The 17,423-nt window shown below is 38.8% G+C and overlaps 1 protein-coding gene across 7 annotated transcripts in view; it reads right to left on the bottom strand.

Annotated features, from left to right (window-relative positions):
* Positions 1-17,423, bottom strand: part of MYO5A (myosin VA) — a 188,585-nt gene that overhangs the window by 51,489 nt on the left and 119,673 nt on the right. For all 7 annotated transcript variants that reach the window (XM_042988826.1, XM_042988829.1, XM_042988830.1 and 4 more), the window contains 8 exons: positions 15,164-15,325; positions 13,585-13,682; positions 11,558-11,644; positions 11,362-11,470; positions 8,850-9,061; positions 7,579-7,735; positions 3,780-4,019; positions 2,305-2,553 (listed from right to left, as the gene is read on the bottom strand). In XM_042988826.1, coding sequence (XP_042844760.1) covers positions 2,305-2,553; positions 3,780-4,019; positions 7,579-7,735; positions 8,850-9,061; positions 11,362-11,470; positions 11,558-11,644; positions 13,585-13,682; positions 15,164-15,325 — 1,314 coding nt within the window. The remainder of the gene's footprint in view (positions 1-2,304; positions 2,554-3,779; positions 4,020-7,578; positions 7,736-8,849; positions 9,062-11,361; positions 11,471-11,557; positions 11,645-13,584; positions 13,683-15,163; positions 15,326-17,423) is intronic.

Below are 17,423 nucleotides of genomic sequence, written 5' to 3'. Positions count from 1 at the left end.
TTAAAGTGGTAAATTTTATGTTACGTATATGTATATTTTGAAACACACACACACACACACACACATAATAAAACACATTGACCTTTCACTTTCTAGTTCCCAGTTGGATAAGGATTCCGAGGAAGCAAAAATCAAAGCCAAAGGTTAACTGTGCAAAGTCTATAATTTACTCAGTTCATCATTGAAATAAATATGTGTTTGTGATGAGTGAAATTTGAATTTCTTTCTCTAAGCATAAATTTAAGGAACTCTTAAAGTGATAGCTTCATTCATTCATTCATTCTTAAAGTAAGCTCTATGCCCAATGTGGGGCTCAAACCCATGACCCTGAAATCAAGAGTCACATGTTAAAGCAATAGCTTTAATAATAAAGAGAAAACTATCAGGAGTTCAGAGACAGAGAAAGAGGGCTCTGTGACTGATAATCCCTAAAGACCAGGGAGGTTAGATAGGAATACTGTGCCGGAACAGAAGTCAGTCCAGAAGGTATTCCTTCTGATGGCTCAATCTCTTCCCTCCATACTGATATGGCCTTAATAGCTGCTCTCAGTAGAAAGGCCAGAGTTCCCTATGTGCTTGTGAAAGAAGTTGCTCTGTCAGCGGGGTGCAACCAGTAAACTATGCTGCTTCTTTGAAATACACGTGCCTAGCCCACACCCCTAGAGCTTGGCCAGGCATGTTTCTAAAAACTCTCCAGGACATTCTGATACACACTCCTGGGTACAAACCACAGGTCTAGTGTACCTTCTAAGCTCCTTGATCAGCCTGGCTGGGAATGTACCTTTTCTGACCACAAAGCTGGCTATCACAGTGGAATTTTTTCATTCTTCTCAATCGCTACACTCTACTCAAAACAATTAATGGTAGTGCCTACTGGGACACGTGGGTGGCCCAGTCGGTTAAGCATTGGACTTCGGCTCAGGTCATGATCTCACAGCTTGTGAGTTCAAGCCCTGTGTCAGGCTCTGTGCTGACACCTCAGAGCCTGGAGCCTGCTTCGGATTGTGTGTATCTCTCTGCCCCTTCCTTGCTCACGTTCTGTCTGTCTCTCTCTCAAAAAAAATAAAATAAATAAAATAAACATTAAAAAAATTTTTTTAAGAATTTATGTTAGTGCCTATAGCTCTCTCTGGGGAAAGCAGAAGATAATGAAATAAAAAGAAAGGAAAAATCTCAATCTGTTCATGTGTGCTATTCTTTCAGACTAGAAAGGTATGAACTTAACTTTGAAGAGGAAAAGAGAATACTCCTACCAAGCCTAAATACCCTATGGACTCAGAGGAATCTGAAAAGCTTCTGTGGGCTCAGGAAATGAAAAGGAGCTCTTAAGCTTCAAGAATATCCCTTTCAATGCATATCTGAATTCTGATAGAGTAAGTTTATCATGTCAAAATAACGTGTTTTAAAGGCGTTGTTTCTGTAGACAGAACTCAGATCTGCTAGAGACAGAGGAGGAAGTATTTTATTAAGACCCTGAACACCATGGAAAGATTGTACACTATCCTATCTGAATTGCATCGTAGCTCTTTCCAAGGTTTTTACTGCATAGGCTGTATTAATATTCAGAAGTCAATACAGAAAAAGCATAGGAAACTGGGAGTTTTGCCAGTAGTTACAGCCAACAGTCAAATCTGTTTTCACTTAAAAATGGTAATACTAGTGGAACTTATGAAAATCTATCACTTTTTTCAAGTAAGCTTTATGTTGAGGTACTTTTGTTTAAACAATACATTGTATCGCTGTTTGAGAACCTTAATGTTTTTCGTATTTAATAAAATTCTAATAGAAGTTAATATAAATGTGTGTAATGTAGAAGCACCAATAAGCAGGCATTCTTGTTATTGTTCTATCTGCACAGCAGCTCCTGGCTATCCTCAGGGTGCAGACATTTGGATTTCTCTCTCTCGGACTTCTAACACAGCCCTGATGTGGGTTTCCATAAGGTCTCTACTATCAGCTAGTGACATTTCACGGTTTGATTGGTTTCTTAATCATGTTAACTCTTTTGAAGAAAAAGGAGTCTACACTTCATCCAGACCTATGTATTTAAAGTAAGAGTGAGAGTAGGTACGTGGCCTTTAATTCTCTTCTTTGCCTCTGATCTTACTACAGTCAAAAGATTCTACTAAAAGACGCATCATGTGGGAGAAATGCTTGGAAAATACTAATAAGGAACAGGAAGCAAACTGACATTTGTATTTCACCTTCAGTTGAAACCAACACTGAGCCACATGGGCCAGGTCATGATGACAGCACATTTCCTTGGTGAAAGGAGTAGATGGGGATATGATAACTAGATCCTACCTGCTCAGTTTCCTGTTTGTACCTATCTGCACGCTCCTCAATAGATTTTTTCTCCGACTGAGTTTGTTCCAGGTCTTTCCGGAGCTTGGCAATTTCTTCCTGCAGACTGAGAACCCGTCCAGTAGCAATCTTAGCTTCCTCCTCACTTAGTTGAAGACGCTCCAAGTCACTTCGTAGTTTCTCAGTCTCAGAGGTGTATATTCCTTCCAGATTGGTCAGTTTCTCCATGAGGCATTTGTAGTCTTTGTTCTTTTAAACATATACATAAGTAACAATAAGTAAACATATGTATCATCAAATGTATTTTGAGATAACCTTATTTACTGATCATATTCATGCTGTATCATCACAGCAACAATAGAGTATCTAACTGCAACCTTTACAATTAAGGCCTATTCTTAGGGATACAAAAAGATTAGGCACAGTTAATTCTGTAGCATGGATGTGATTTTCTCACAGTCACAAGGTAAGTACCACAGTAAATTCTTAATTTCCTATTCTTAAGCCAGAAATAGAAACATCTATACTTGCTTTGGAAAACAAATCCATGTTCTATAAAAGCCATATGCTCCCAAGTGATTCTTAAAAATGATAAAATGATCACAAAATCGCAAGTTACTTACAAATCGTTTTATTACCTTAAAACTCCTCCCACTCAGAAAACCTTCCTGATGGATCCTGCTTTATTCTGTTTTTTGGGTTTTTGTGTGTGTGTGTGTTTGTGTGTGGTTTTGTTTTTTTTTTGTTTTTTTTTTTTTTTTGCTGTCCTCAGTATTTATATATTACCAATTACCATTGTATCATTTGCATGTGCTAAAATATTACTTAGTAACTATCTCTAGGAAATCAAATTTTATCTCTGCAAATAGACTGTAAGCTCCCCCAAAGCACAGACGTCTTCCTGCTTCTTTTGCCATCTCAATGCTAAACGACTCATCTGTAAAAGGAACATTATACTTTATGCAAATGAATGATAATGACAAAAGAGATTTAGAAAGTATAAAGTATAATATGACTCTTGGGCATTAAGGTCTGGCTGTAAATTTCCTCCCTTAGTCCTTGCAATCATAATCTTACCTATAAGCTTGTTACCATTTCCGTACTCCTTACTGTCATTATTATTTTACCTTTTTGCTGCGACTGAAAAGTAAAATAAGGGGAGATTCTGCTGAAAATAATCCCAGTGGAGTTCTTCAAGCATGCCCCACTCTCAGGGCTCCTGTTTAAAACACACCTGGTTGGGTACCTGGGTGGCCTAATCAGTTGAGCATCCAACTTCGGCTCGGGTCATGATCTCATGGTTCGTGAGTTCAAGCCCTGCAGTGGGATCTGTGCTGACAGTTCAGAGCCTGGATCCTGCTTTGGATTCTGTGTCTCCCTCTCTCTCTGCCCCTCCCCGCTCAGGGTCTGTCTTTCTCACTCAGAAAAAAAATAAACATTAAGAAAAATAATTTTTTTTAAATAATAAAACACACCTGCTCATCAACTTTGCGCTGTAGCTGCATTATCTTGTTTTCCATGCCGATGTGGAGCTTCTTATAGCGCTCCACAGAGCGGGCCTCGATCTTGAGCTTCTTTAGCTCACGCTTGGCCATCATCCGCCGGAAGCAGCACTGAAGATAGATGATGGCATGCATACTCCTCCTGTAGTAGATACGAGCCAGCCAGCCCCGGACCCACTTCTGAATGATAACTGCTTTGTGCTCACGGAGCATCTGCACAGAAGAGGTAAGTACAGGTAATGTCAGACCCTGGACTGGACTCAAGGTTCAACATTATATGGAATCCATAAACTATCTAAAGGGAAAGATACAAAATTTGAACCAACAATGTGCTATATGGATTGTACATGGCACAAATATACGGAGGCACAAAATTATTTTAAAAGGAGATTTAAAAAGTAGACTCAGGGGCGCCAGGTGCTAAAGTGTCAGACTTTTTCAGCTCAAGTAATCATCTCACAGTTGGTGGGATCAAGGCCTGCATTGGGCTTCACACTGACAGTGCAGAGGCTGCTTGGGATTCTTTCTTTCCCTCTCTCTTCGCCCCTTCCTTGCTCGCATGCACGTGTGCTCTCCCGCTCTCTCTTTCCCTCAAAATAAATAAAATGAAAGGTGATTTGAGAATCATATAAAAGTCTGTGTTATGTTCATATGTTATATGTATACATATGATGATAATGATGATAAGCAGAGGATACACATACATGCTGTGTATGTGTATACTAAAAGGAAAACAATTCTAAAAACAAAGAAAAAACCACATTAGGTTTCTTATTGGTATATGACTTCTGTTAGCAATAGGTGATCCCTATAAAAAGAATAGAACCCTGTAGTATTAAAATAAAACACTGACCCCCCCACCCCCCACCCCACACCCTTACTGCTGATACCATATGACCATTCATTAGGTGGATGCTTGAAAACATGAGGCATGACTTGCAAGCTGACTATAGAAGCCAACGCTAGGGGCACTGCAAAGTTTGTTACTGATTTATTGACTTTATCCCCCAGAAACAAAAAAATAACACTCTTGTTTGCCATATTTGAGGAATACCATTTTAATGAGGATCTCCCATTGCTATTTCAAATGTAGCTGGAATCCATTTAGGAAATGCAAAGGTAGTAGGGAGAAGCTTCAAAAGAAAAGTAAAAGTTGAAGTGAAGTAAACTAATCTTAATTTTGATTTTATACCATCTTGTCTAAAAAAAATTATATTACCCTAAATTTACAAACAACTTATAATAAAAAGTTGCCTTATGAAATGAATTTGTCAATAACAACCATCAAGTAGGGAGTTTATAAACAATTTCCAGAAATGATAGGGAAAAAATTCTTGAATTTTAAGAAAGGTTAAACTAGCAAAACCTTGAGGTCCTTCCAAGGACCTTGAGGTTTAATGAGATAACTCTTATGTGATATAGATGATGTTTAAATGTACACACCATTAAAATGGTACCATAAAAAAAAAAAAATAAATAAATAAATGTACACACCTAATTAAGTATTTATTAGCAATTATTACAAATGGACATAAAGTATCTCTTGTGAAACTTTTTATATGTAAAAATCTCTGAAACTATTCAAAAAGAGAGAGTACCTTAATAAAATCATTAAAAGAATAGCTTCTCTTTTTAGGTTATTTAACAATGAAAAAAAGGTAACATTCTAAAGAATACATTTAAGAAATAAGTGGTTAAGTTTTAAATGACCAAATACAAAAAAATCATAGGTGTTTAGGAGATCTTACTAGTCCCTCTGACAATTGAAGGCCGCCCTTTCTGGCTGCTCTCCTAATGCTAAGGCAGCCTGCAGGTTCCACTCAGTACAGTCGCCGTGATTCACATTGCAGTGAACCCAGTATACTGAGCTCTCACAGAACATCAAAATCCTGAGGGAGCCCCTAATCTCATCCGGATGACTAGTGACCAACTGGGTTAGACTCAGTGATGGAAACTGAAGGCTTTCAGATTTAAAACTCAAAAGCACACAGTGGCAAAGCTATTAATGCCATTTTCCTATTCCATTTCCTTCTCTCCACGTTACTTCAGACATTGGTCCATTTCTGAAATTTAGTCAAATGGAAACAGTAAATAGAGAGCTTCCACTCTCAATCTCATGTCCATCAGTGAGTCAGAAAAATTAAATAACACCTGCTCTCCCTTTAAGATCCCCAAATCCCATGAAGGGGAAGCTTGGACTGAACACAGCTAGAGGAAGCACTAATGGGGTGCTACTGGCCTAAATGTGAGTTAGCCTCTAACTTGCAACCCCTGCCACATCTAGTCACAGTGGGAGCTGAATTGGCCAGAGCCTGCCTCTGCTAAACCAATGGCCCCACAACCGGGTTCAGATGTTCCTGAGGCAAATGGTGGGGGAGTGCGCGGCAGGGAGTAGGGTAACCAGTTTGTTGTATCAAAAAGGTCAAGATTAACAAGGCTATTCCCTCCCTGAAAGCTCATGCTTGTAGAGAAAGAGCACCAGAAGGTGTGGGTAGAGAGAGAGACCTAGAGTAGCTGTCTTCAAATTTTCTTTAAAACAGAGCTATAGAATATGCTCATTCAAGTCTCATCAACTTTCATTTTTCCTTATTCTTTAAAATTATTTCAAAATAAGAAATATAAACATATAAATAGGACCTAGGTCATGCTCACGCATTGTCTGTGACCAGAGACATGTCTCTCAAATTACCCTACTGATGCTCCTTCTAACGATGATGACCACAGAGCTCTAATGGCCAGACTGTATTTCTGTCTTATGTAGAGTATATCCTAAAGGACAGACTCAAAGCCTTGCCAAAATAAGAGATAAAAATCATATACTGTCAGACGTGATGATTAAGATTAATCTAGTGATCCATTATGTATAGTCATGTTGATTATTGCCAGCTATAAAGATTATTTGTCAAAAATGTCTCAAGCATCATATTCTAATCAATACAACTGTAACCACATTAATGTAATTTATTTTCTTTTCACCATGTTAAATTCTTCTAAGGTTGTTTCATTCTTGGAACTATCTTATGCCCATCTGTCATATATTCTACCTATTCACAGCTCATCATAATTGGCTGAAAAAAGGCCCCTAAGGACCTCAGATCCTCATCCCTGGAATCTGAAAATGTTACCTTATTTGGGAAAAGGGTCTTTGCAGAGGTGGTTAAATTAAGGATCTTGAGGTAGGGGGATTATTGTAGATTATCTGGGTGGGCCTCAAATCCATCATAATCATTCTCATAAGAGACAGACAAAAGAAGCAAAGTTAGACACACAGAGGAGAAGATGATGTGCGGATGGAGGCAGAGGCTTTAGTGACATAGTCACAAACACAAGGGACACCAGCAGCCACTTGGCAAAAGCTGGAAGAGGCAAGAGACAGATTCTCTCCTAGAGCTTCTGGAGAGAGTACAGCCCTGCTGATATCTTGGTTTTTGGTCCATTGATACCAATTTTAGACTTTTGGCCTCAGAACTCTGAGAGAATAAATTCCTGTTTTTGTAAGACACCAAGTTGTTGGTGATTTACTACAGCAGCCATAGGAAACTAATACACTTTTTTTTCAAATTACAAAGATAAAAGGGGGAAAAGGAGGTAATTTATCCACTATCCTGTTAATAAATATATGTACTTATTTAATATTTAAAAATATATTTCAATTGTTGGTTGTCTCCCTTCAGTTTCTATGTCCACAGGAACCCCCGTGGTATTCTATACAGATGTAGAATTTGATTAATGTTCATGGAATGAATAAACAAAGTTGGAAATAATGCCTCACCTTGCGGTACCTATTTCTGGCCAAGTAGCCTCGCAAATAAGACTGAAGAACAATAGTGGCCATTCGTTTTATCTTGTATCTCCTGTGGACTACGTACATGCGCCAGTATTTCTGAATGATGGTTGCTGCCTTGGTTCTGCGCAGGAACTTAGCATAGCTGGCCAAAGAAAAGAGCAGTATGTTGTCGGTAATCAGACAAACCCAGGAATAAGTTTTGTAGAGACTTAAAGCACCAGTATCTTCAGCATAATAAGTAGTACCTCCATTGTCATTGTTCTAATAATGTACATGTTAAATCACTTATATTTGTATAGCAACTTATAGCTCCCCCAAATATTTTTGCACTCATTATCTGATTTGAGCCTTCCCTAACCCAGAAAAGTAGGATGTCCCACATTACCTGATATTACAATAAAGAAAGTGAAGCTGAAAAAGGTTTGCTCTTTCTAGAACAGTGCATATTGTCCCTTTTACATAGCCAACTGGCTGTCCAGTCATCCTATGCTTACTTACCACAAGCTTTCTTAGAAGTGCCATTGCTAATGTGTCTATTTATCCCTAATCTATCTGTTTGGGCATAAATTCTTCATCATTAATTCATTCCTACTGACAGTCCTAAATTAAAATTATCCTCATATGTAATCACACTGAAGTGTCATTCTCCTCCAGATCTCCTCAGTTAATTGCTCCTAAAAACTCCTCAATGGAATCATTATTAACAAGAACATATTCATGATTATTTTAATTTAAAGATGATTTCTTCGGGGCGCCTGGGTGGCTCAGTCGGTTGAGCGTCCGACTTCAGCTCAGGTCACGATCTCACGGTTCGTGGGTTCGAGCCCCACGTCGGGCTCTGGGCTGATGGCTCAGAGCCTGGAGCCTGCTTCCGATTCTGTGTCTCCCTCTCTCTCTGCCCCTCCCCCATTCATGCTCTGTCTCTCTCTGTCTCAAAAATAAATAAACATTAAAAAAATAAATAAAGATGATTTCTTCAAGCTCACATAAAAGTACAAAGTCTAAAAAATACTGGGGACATGAGTAGGCAGTAATTTGTAATTTTTTTGAAGATGAATCTACATCATTCATAAGGGTGAGTGAAATTTTATTCTATTTACTGTCTTGTGAGTAAACCTGTTATTCTTTGAAACTAAGAAGAGGTGAGGCATTGCCTTCTCAAATGGGAAGACCACTCAAAACTGTCCTCAGTTGGACAATGAGCTCTCCAATGCCAGGGGCCCTGAGTCAGGGTGGACAGGCGCCGAGAGACCTACCATCGGGCCTGGTAGCCCCGCACGTATCTCTGCACAATGATGGCCGCCTTCCGCATGCGCAGGTACTTCTTCCGCAGCAGCCACCCTCGGATGGTCTTCTGGATCCGGATGCAGGCAGCCCTCAGCTTGTCCGCCCTCAATTTTTCTAGATAGGCTACTTGACCAGCACGGAAAAAGATCTTTGTCTTACCAAACTGGTATTTGTCCTTGTCCTATTTTTTGGAAGAAATTGTATACTCAGAAGTAGAAATGATGACCATGTAAGTGAACTTTTAAAAGAGAAAAAATATATCTAAAAGCAGAATCAGTAAAGGGATGAAGCTAGTAGTTAAAACTTGGGCTACATCATAATTAACTAATGGAGCCAGATTTTTTATCCTATGTAAGTTGAGCAAATAGAAGGGACTGTAAGGAAAACTGCAGTTTAAGAGTTATTTTCCAGAATAATTCTACCTGGAATTATTATCAGAGGCCAAAAACTTGGTTGTGAGTTATAGGCAGCTATTATTTGCATATTTGCATTTTAAATATCTCAAGGAAATGGAGATGCTGACACTCCCTCTGACTGACTCAGGCTGTAAGTATTACATCAGGCTGTATGTTCCATGAGAAAGCTGAAGGGACAAAAACACCAGCATGAAGAAAAAGGCAGGAAGCCGTGCACACAAAATTAGAATCGAACAACAAAAAATTTTGCATATTCATATCAAGAGTTAAGTTTTCAACAGTTATCTGTTGCTTTTATCAACAGAATCGAAAAATAAACAAACACAATCCTACACATGTATCTAAAATCCTTCTACAAATTTCAAAACTCCTTTTACAAAACCATAATCACTTATATTGCTCATTGACTTTGGATTACAAGATATGCAGGCTATTTTTGGCCTATTGCATTCTGATCCACTTTATCTAGAAGGAAGCAGGTTATTAACCATGCTCATGTCAAAGGAAGAGTGGGATTTATTTATAATAATCACTACCATGATCTGCAATTCTAAGGGAAAACAAAGAAAACTACTTTTCAGGGTAAATAAGTATCTCCTATCCATCTTGCACATGAACCCACAAAATCAGAAATCTCCACGTATACGTAAAACATGTAAAATTATTTCAATTTAAATCACAAAAGTTTATATAGGAAGCCCAGCTGGAGACCTAAACAGCTTAAACAGAGCTAGAAGGTGGTTCCTCTCCCCACCCCCCACCCTGCCCCGTCTCATCTCAGCTTCCCCCACCACACCCCTGCTCTCTTCTACCATATAGCCTCCTCTGTCAAACCACCCTGTAGAGCCCTGAACCAGGCCTGGCATGGTCTGGGTGATGAGGTGGAGAACTATCCCTACTTTTTGCTCTCTGTTCCCTTCTGAACCCAGGATAGAAAGAAGTTGGTCCAAACTCAAAAAACATGATTATTATACATTACAAAGATAGTGGCCTTAGCTCCTCAAAAAAAAAAAAAAAAAAAAAAGGTTTTATTACCAAAGAAGAGATATTACATTTAGCTAATAGTTAATAATTAGGACTAATTACTTCAAAGTTAGGTAATCCATCCAAATTAGTGTCAAACAAGTGAAAATATTTTCTAAGAAAACCTCTCATGAATCTTAATTTCTTCATGAATTAGATCACTGGTTCTCAAAATGGAGTCCTCAGACCAGCATCAGCATCACCTGGGAACTTGTTAGAAATGCGTATTATTGCGCTCATTCCACACCCACTGAATAAAAAATTCTGTGAGATGGGGCCCAGAAATCTGTTTTTTGACAAGCCTTCCAGATGACTCTGATGTATTCTGAAATTTGAGAACTCCCTAGCTCGGCATACAAGACTTTTCAAACACCAACCTACATTTCTTAACCATTTCCCTACTGTGCCATACACCAATCTTATATAGCAAAATGAACACATTTTGCCATTTTCTGAGCAATTTCTATGCTTTCCTACCTCTTCACACTTGCCCCTAGTAGAATATCCTTCTACTTTTATACAATCTTACCAATTCTTCTGGGCCTGACCAAAACACACATCTTCCATGAAATTGTTCCTCCTTCCCATAGCACACGTGGGATGTGCTTTGCCTTCCTCTGATTTCTTTAGTATTTGATAGACACTAGGCATATTATACTTACCTTAAAATGAATGAATTTCCAAGACAGACTATGTTGCCTTAGGACAAGACTTAGTTTTTTTTTAATCACACAGTACCTGGTCTTTTATCTTCCATAAGTAAGTACGAGGTAAACTTTTACTGATAATGATCAAACTCTAAAACGAATGTGTCTCAAGTCTGGGTCCAGGCCTCATTCTGTTTCCTGATAGTAGACCATCACCCTCACTAGGGCTAGCATCCTAAACACAGTGAGCCTCGACCTCTAACACAGTGTGCCCCCCGCCTTCTCACCCCCAAATAATCTGGATTAGTGGTATTTCCCAGGGCATTCAAATGTTACAATCACAAGGCCTTTGGCCAATACCTGTTCAGATAAAGTTAAGTGAAAATCTTTCTTACCGCTATCAGTTTCTCTAATACATTCTTGCATGTTTGCTTTCTGTCACTCAGCACATCCTTTTGCTTCATTAGGACACGGTAGCGACTGAAAAATTCTTGGTAAGTCCACCTATGTAAAGAAACTCACATCAGGTTATTTAAAGAGGTAAGAATGTCTCCCATAGGATTCCTTATATTTGAAAACTGCCACGCTCACCGTGAGGGGAAGCCTGCTGCACTGATGCGGATGGTTTCCAGGACACCACACGCTCTCAGTTGCTGCACCGCCCTCTTCTCATCAAACCTATGTGTAAAAGTGAGCATGAGTAATACACAAAGAAGCCTGGTTATAGCCACAAAGTACTCCCCTCAGTCCAGAGAATAAATTCTTTTGTAAAGAATTAAATGGATAAATTAGAAAAGAAAACATTCCAAAGTTGGAGCAGTGATCAACAGGGAAAACTCTGTGTGACAGTGGGGAGGAGACAATCAGCAGGAAAGATTAAGAGCTGTAAACATTATCTGTAGCTCATACCACAGACCCAAAAGAATACCACTGAGCATATTTTTAAAAACCCCAAGCCCCTCTCTATTTTGCCTATAGTCATTAAATGGCTTGGCCTGATGAGCTGTTTTCTTAATTCTTTAGCTCACTCTATACACCTACCTGGAATAAAAACTGGCCAGCTCTGGAGATTTCTCTAAGAGGAACAAATTAAATATGCCCCATTCAATTATTTAAAAAAATATATTGGTGTTCTAAAAGCTATTCAACTTTGTGTGTGCATTTATAGTGTCCGCATCAAGGAGAAATATTTTTATTTTGTATTGTATCTTATATATGTTATGTTTATTTTACTCATATTTACTCATGCCGTTAACTGGCGTGTAACATTAAACTGACACTAGAAGAGGAAGTAGCGAGGCCTGCTTCCTGCTGGATGATCACTCTTTGTAGACCCCCAGTTAAACCTGGAGTGCCCTATCCGAGCCTCCTGCTGTGCTGTCTTGTCAAGCGTTCTGTTGGTGGTGGGAGATGGGGTTGGCTAATAGAAAGTAACACCCCTAGGTTTGTCCAGGAGAGTGGCCCTGGCTGTGGCAGCTTTTCCTGCCTCCCATTTCCTCCAGGAAGGGCTTCTCGGCACCATTCAGAACTGCCCTGCAGTTCTGAAGGCAGTTCTAAGGCAGAATCTCAGAGGATAGGATCGGCAGGATGTAGGAAAATGAGCACTCATACATTATAGGGTGGGAGTGTGAATTATTACAACCTTTGGTAAATTGCCTAATCTATGACCCAGAAACTCTACTTCTGGAAATATATTATCCTAAGAAGATAATCAGGCAAATATATGAGAATGTTTGGCAAAATATATTTATTGTAGCATCGCTGGAATAACTTAAATGGTCATCAACAGGGAATAATTTAAATAAATGATGGTATGTTTATACAATGAGATACTATGTAGTCATTAAAACGATAATACGGATTTTTACTTTCTAACATGTAAAGTATCCATATTAAGTTAAAAACAGATACAAAACAGCAATTACAGCACAAGTTGCTTCCTTTTATTACTGTCTCTTTCTCATTCTCCCTCTTAGTCTCTGTCTCTGTCACACACACACTCAGAGCAGAGAAGGAAGGGATGTTGGTTGGTCAAGAAGGATCTATGTGAGTTAATACCAGTTATCTCTCAGGGTATAATGAATGTTTTTTTGATTGTTTTTATCCTATTTTATATTTCTTAAAAACTGTTTTTGCAATGCACATGCATTACTTTCAAAATTAGAGAAATAAATATTTACTTTTTGGAAAAAGAAAAAAAACTTCTCCCTTATACATGGTATTTGTGTAGGATGAGACATTTGGTAATAGTAGACATTCTCTGATGGCGTCAACAGTTGAAAAGTAGCAGAGAGAACTGTGAACATTCACCAACGCAGCCTTATCCAATCCAGCTCTGGAGTTAACTAATGCCCAAATTAACAAAGCCCAGAAAGATCTTGAACTAGAATAAATTCAAAACAGAAGGTAGAATGCTTGGTTGACCTCAACTTCTAAAATCTTTAAAAGACCACCTGCTGATTTACCGCTAATTTGTTATCGTATTCTCAAAGGGAAACAAAAACTAAAAAACAAAAACAAACAAACAAAATTTACCCAAATATTTTTTCCCTTCTGTTGGTATGGAAATCCTTATGGGAGGTGAACCCTTTTTAATTTAGTAGTTGGGAAATACTTACGTGAATGGGAACTTGAAGTCATTAGGCTTAATACAGCGCACATAGTGAGGGGTAGTGGCATTGAGGGTCTCCATAAGCAGGTGAAGGGAGTTTCGGAACTGCATGGAAAACAGAACAGAAAGGGACATTAAGGTTTTGTCAAAATCAATGATGATATAAAACAATTAAAAAAATTTTAATGACACTATGGGAGATGATTTTGCCACCTATGAATTTGATCCAGCCTCAAAGGGGGGCTGCTACTATTTAAGAATACAGGGCATTAGGTTAAGATTTGCTTAAACTCTGCCATTTATACAGGCTTATTCTACTAAATATACATTTGTTCTCCTCCCACCACTTTTCCCTGCCACTCCTTTTTTACAGACTTATTTTCTTAGAGCAGTTTTAGGTTCATAGCAAAATTAAATAGAAGATATAAGGATGTGGGTGCCTGGGTGGCTCAGTTGGTTAAGCATCTGATTTTGGCTCAGGTCATAATATCACAGTTTGTGAGTTTGAGTCCTGTAACGGGTGAGCTCATGCACCACTTCAGGTGAGCCCCGCTTTGAGTAAAAACACGAGCCCCACTTCAGGTAAGCCCCAAATCTCTCTCTCTCTCTGCCCCTCGTGGGATTTTCTCTCTCTCCCTCTCTGCCCTTCACTCACTTGCACATACACACACACTCTCTCTCTCTCTTAAAAAAAAAAAAAGATATATGCATTTTCCATATATCTCCTGCCCCCACACAGGTACAGCCTCCCCCATTATCAGTGTCCTCATCAGAGTGGTATATTTGTTACAACTGATGAACCTGCTTTGACAAATCAGTCACCCAAAGTCCATCATTTCCATTAGAGTTCACCCAACCCCCACCCTTTGAACACACGCTTCTGTAGCTTTTTGTTGTGAACTTGGAGTTTTGACTAAAAATATAACTTTTCTTTAAGAATATTAAATCCATTTAATTACGTATAATGGAAATTCTGCTGCAAGATACTAATAAAGAAGCAGGGGACTTACAAGGGCACAGGAAGTGAGCAGGAGGATGGGGGCGTACAGCCAGTTTGGAGTTACCATTAGGGACACAGGGTCAAGCCTGGAGGCTGTGGTCCTGCTCAGTCCCTGTTTCTTATTTTACCTGGGCATAGGGTCCCCCACACAGGAAAGCAAGCTGACTGGCTTCCCATCCAGAGCACCCAGCTTTGTCCAGACACTACATATGTGACTAATATCTCCTATTCCCCACAGAGCCGAGGACATCAAAAAAAGGAGAGGCCTCTGCTCCTGCACTGAGGGAGCTGGTGCTCTGTACAAATCCAGAGAGGAAAGAACCAGAGGACAAACAAAAGGCAGCAGTGGTCTGTGAGGGAGGATATGCACTACCAGAATGAAGACCTAGAGAAAATTATTTGGGGAAAGGCTTAAACAGTCATGGGTCTAAGCCTGGGTAGAGAGGAGCAGGAGGGGTTTTACATGTTCTCACAGTAAAAGCTCTAGTCTCTCTTCACTTCCTCTGGGGTGCTAACAGAAGAAGATCTGAGACTTCAGCTGAGCTTGAGGGGAAGGAGCCCTGCAGTGGCAGCTCCCTGAACTCACCTGGTGCCCCACTGTTTTCTTGTGCTCTTTGGCTGTCTGGCCTGGTCTACCTTTGGTCAGCTTTGCAGGAGTGCGGGTGAGGGGCGTGCGCCCTGATGAGGTGGCTGAGGTTGGACTGATGGCCTTCTCATCATCTTGAAATAGTTCTGGTAGCATCTTAAACTGAGTCAGAAACAATAAAAGAAAATTACACTCTAAATAAACACAAATGTAAACCTTCACAGAAACACTGTTGAAGACTTGGAATCCACAGTGATTCCCTTCCTTAAGTAACTCCTTTGAGAGTCCCATTTCAAATATAATCAATATCTGTGTTAGGAGCTGAAGACAGAAGAAGGTGACACAAATGCTACAAAAATATAGGGGAAAAAAGCAACAATTCTATGACCATGTTTGGGGGAACAAAATCAAAACTACTCCAGTAACACTTGAAATCCTAATCTACAGGAAATGGCCACTATAAACATATTACTGGTCTTTAATTATTTTATGAGCAAAATACTAATTGAAAGTCCTATCTTACTACCTTAGCTCCACAAAATGTTTTATCATCATGTTTCAACTGTCTATTAATTCAAATGGTAAGCACCAGCTTAAAAAAAAAAAAATCACTGGAGATCTCAGCAAGAAGGGTGTCATGAACTAGTTTTTTAATATCATAAGATTGAAAAATAATCACGAATTAATAATAAATTTTAGAAAATAACATAGATTATAAGGAAAAAAGTTAAAAGCCCTGTCCTTGTCCCGTAACCTTTTATATTTGTTTTCAAGGTATTGATAACTTGATTGCATAATTCCTGCAATCAATCTTGTGTTGTACCAGGTTAGCACTATGAAAGACTATTAAAAGATCTAGCATGGGGCGTCTGGATGGCTCAGTTGGTTGAGCATCCAACTTCAGCTCAGGTCATGATCTCAGGTCATAAGTTCAAGCCCCACATCAGGCTCGCTGATGTTAGCCTATCAGATCCTCTGTTCCCCCTTATCTCCCATCCCTTCTCCACTTGCACTCTCCCAAAAATAAACAAATATTTAAAAAAAAGATCTGGCACTTAACAAGTGGATGGATGGTATTAGTCAATATGGTTGGGAGAAATTTTATGGAATAAAAGAGACTTCAAACTAATCCACAAGAAAATCTTGATATATGTAGGTATCTTTTAAAGAGTGCCATATTCCACATAAAATAAATCCTTCAAATTATAATTGCAACTACCAATTATTTGTCTAAAATTTTGGCATATCTGCCAAAAAAATAATTTTCTTTAGGAGAGCCGTTTCATTAAAAAACAAAATCATGGGGCGCCTGGGTGGCTCAGTCGGTTGAGCGTCCGACTTCGGCTCAGGTCATGATCTCACGGTTCTGTACTGACAGCTCAGAGCCTGGAGCCTGCTTCAGATTCTGTGTCTCCCTCTCTCTCTGTTCCTCCCCCGCTCATGCTCTGTCTCACTCTCTCCTTCAAAAATAAATACAAACATTAAAAAAAAAATCATAAAATTTCATTTGCTCCTGATGTGCATATTAATCATAAGGGTAATTTAGGAAATAACTCATGATGTATAAAACAAATTGTTATATAAAACATATCAGTAATGGCTGTTTGCTACACAAATGAATGTATCCTTTGCTTTACAAAATAAATAATATATTTTAGTTTGGTTGTCTATAAACAGGAAAACATGTTGTACCACTATCTTGTATTACAGTGCTAAAGTTGTGTTCCAAAGGGGTAAAATAAGAGTTCCTAACAGTTTTGATTTGCAAACCCAAGCTATGTGTATCATACACCGTCTCCCAACTCCAAGTGCAACAATGCTACATAGACTGGAGTCCCTCCAGACAACCCCTCAGAATGCATGGCTACCTTCTGATAATTAAGGATCCACTAGCCAATCAGAAAAGTTAGTCAGAATAAAGCTACAACTGATTACAGGTGCCTGTGAATGTTCCATTTAAGCTAAATTACCTAGGCAGAGTAGTTAATACAAGAATTTCATGGTTTTCATCACTATTCATAAATAGAAATGATTTATAATCTAACTGAATAATATTCAGGGATTGGCACTGTGAAAGATTTTTCTCTTATACATCAGTTCTATAAGTTATAAAGCATTAATGCCCAGTGCTTATAAGTGAAAAACTGACTTTTACTTAGAGTCATTACTTTTCTGGGGATTAAAACTGGAATTTGGTCTTTACATGATCTTTCTATTATCAAAATAATTGATAGTAAAAATTTTAATTCTAAAAACAAGA

The sequence above is a fragment of the Panthera tigris genome, chromosome B3 (assembly GCF_018350195.1).
Source record: "Panthera tigris isolate Pti1 chromosome B3, P.tigris_Pti1_mat1.1, whole genome shotgun sequence".
NCBI classification, from domain to species: domain Eukaryota; kingdom Metazoa; phylum Chordata; class Mammalia; order Carnivora; family Felidae; genus Panthera; species Panthera tigris.
Note: the sequence above shows the minus strand (reverse complement) of the source record. Positions and strands in the feature narration are given on the sequence as shown.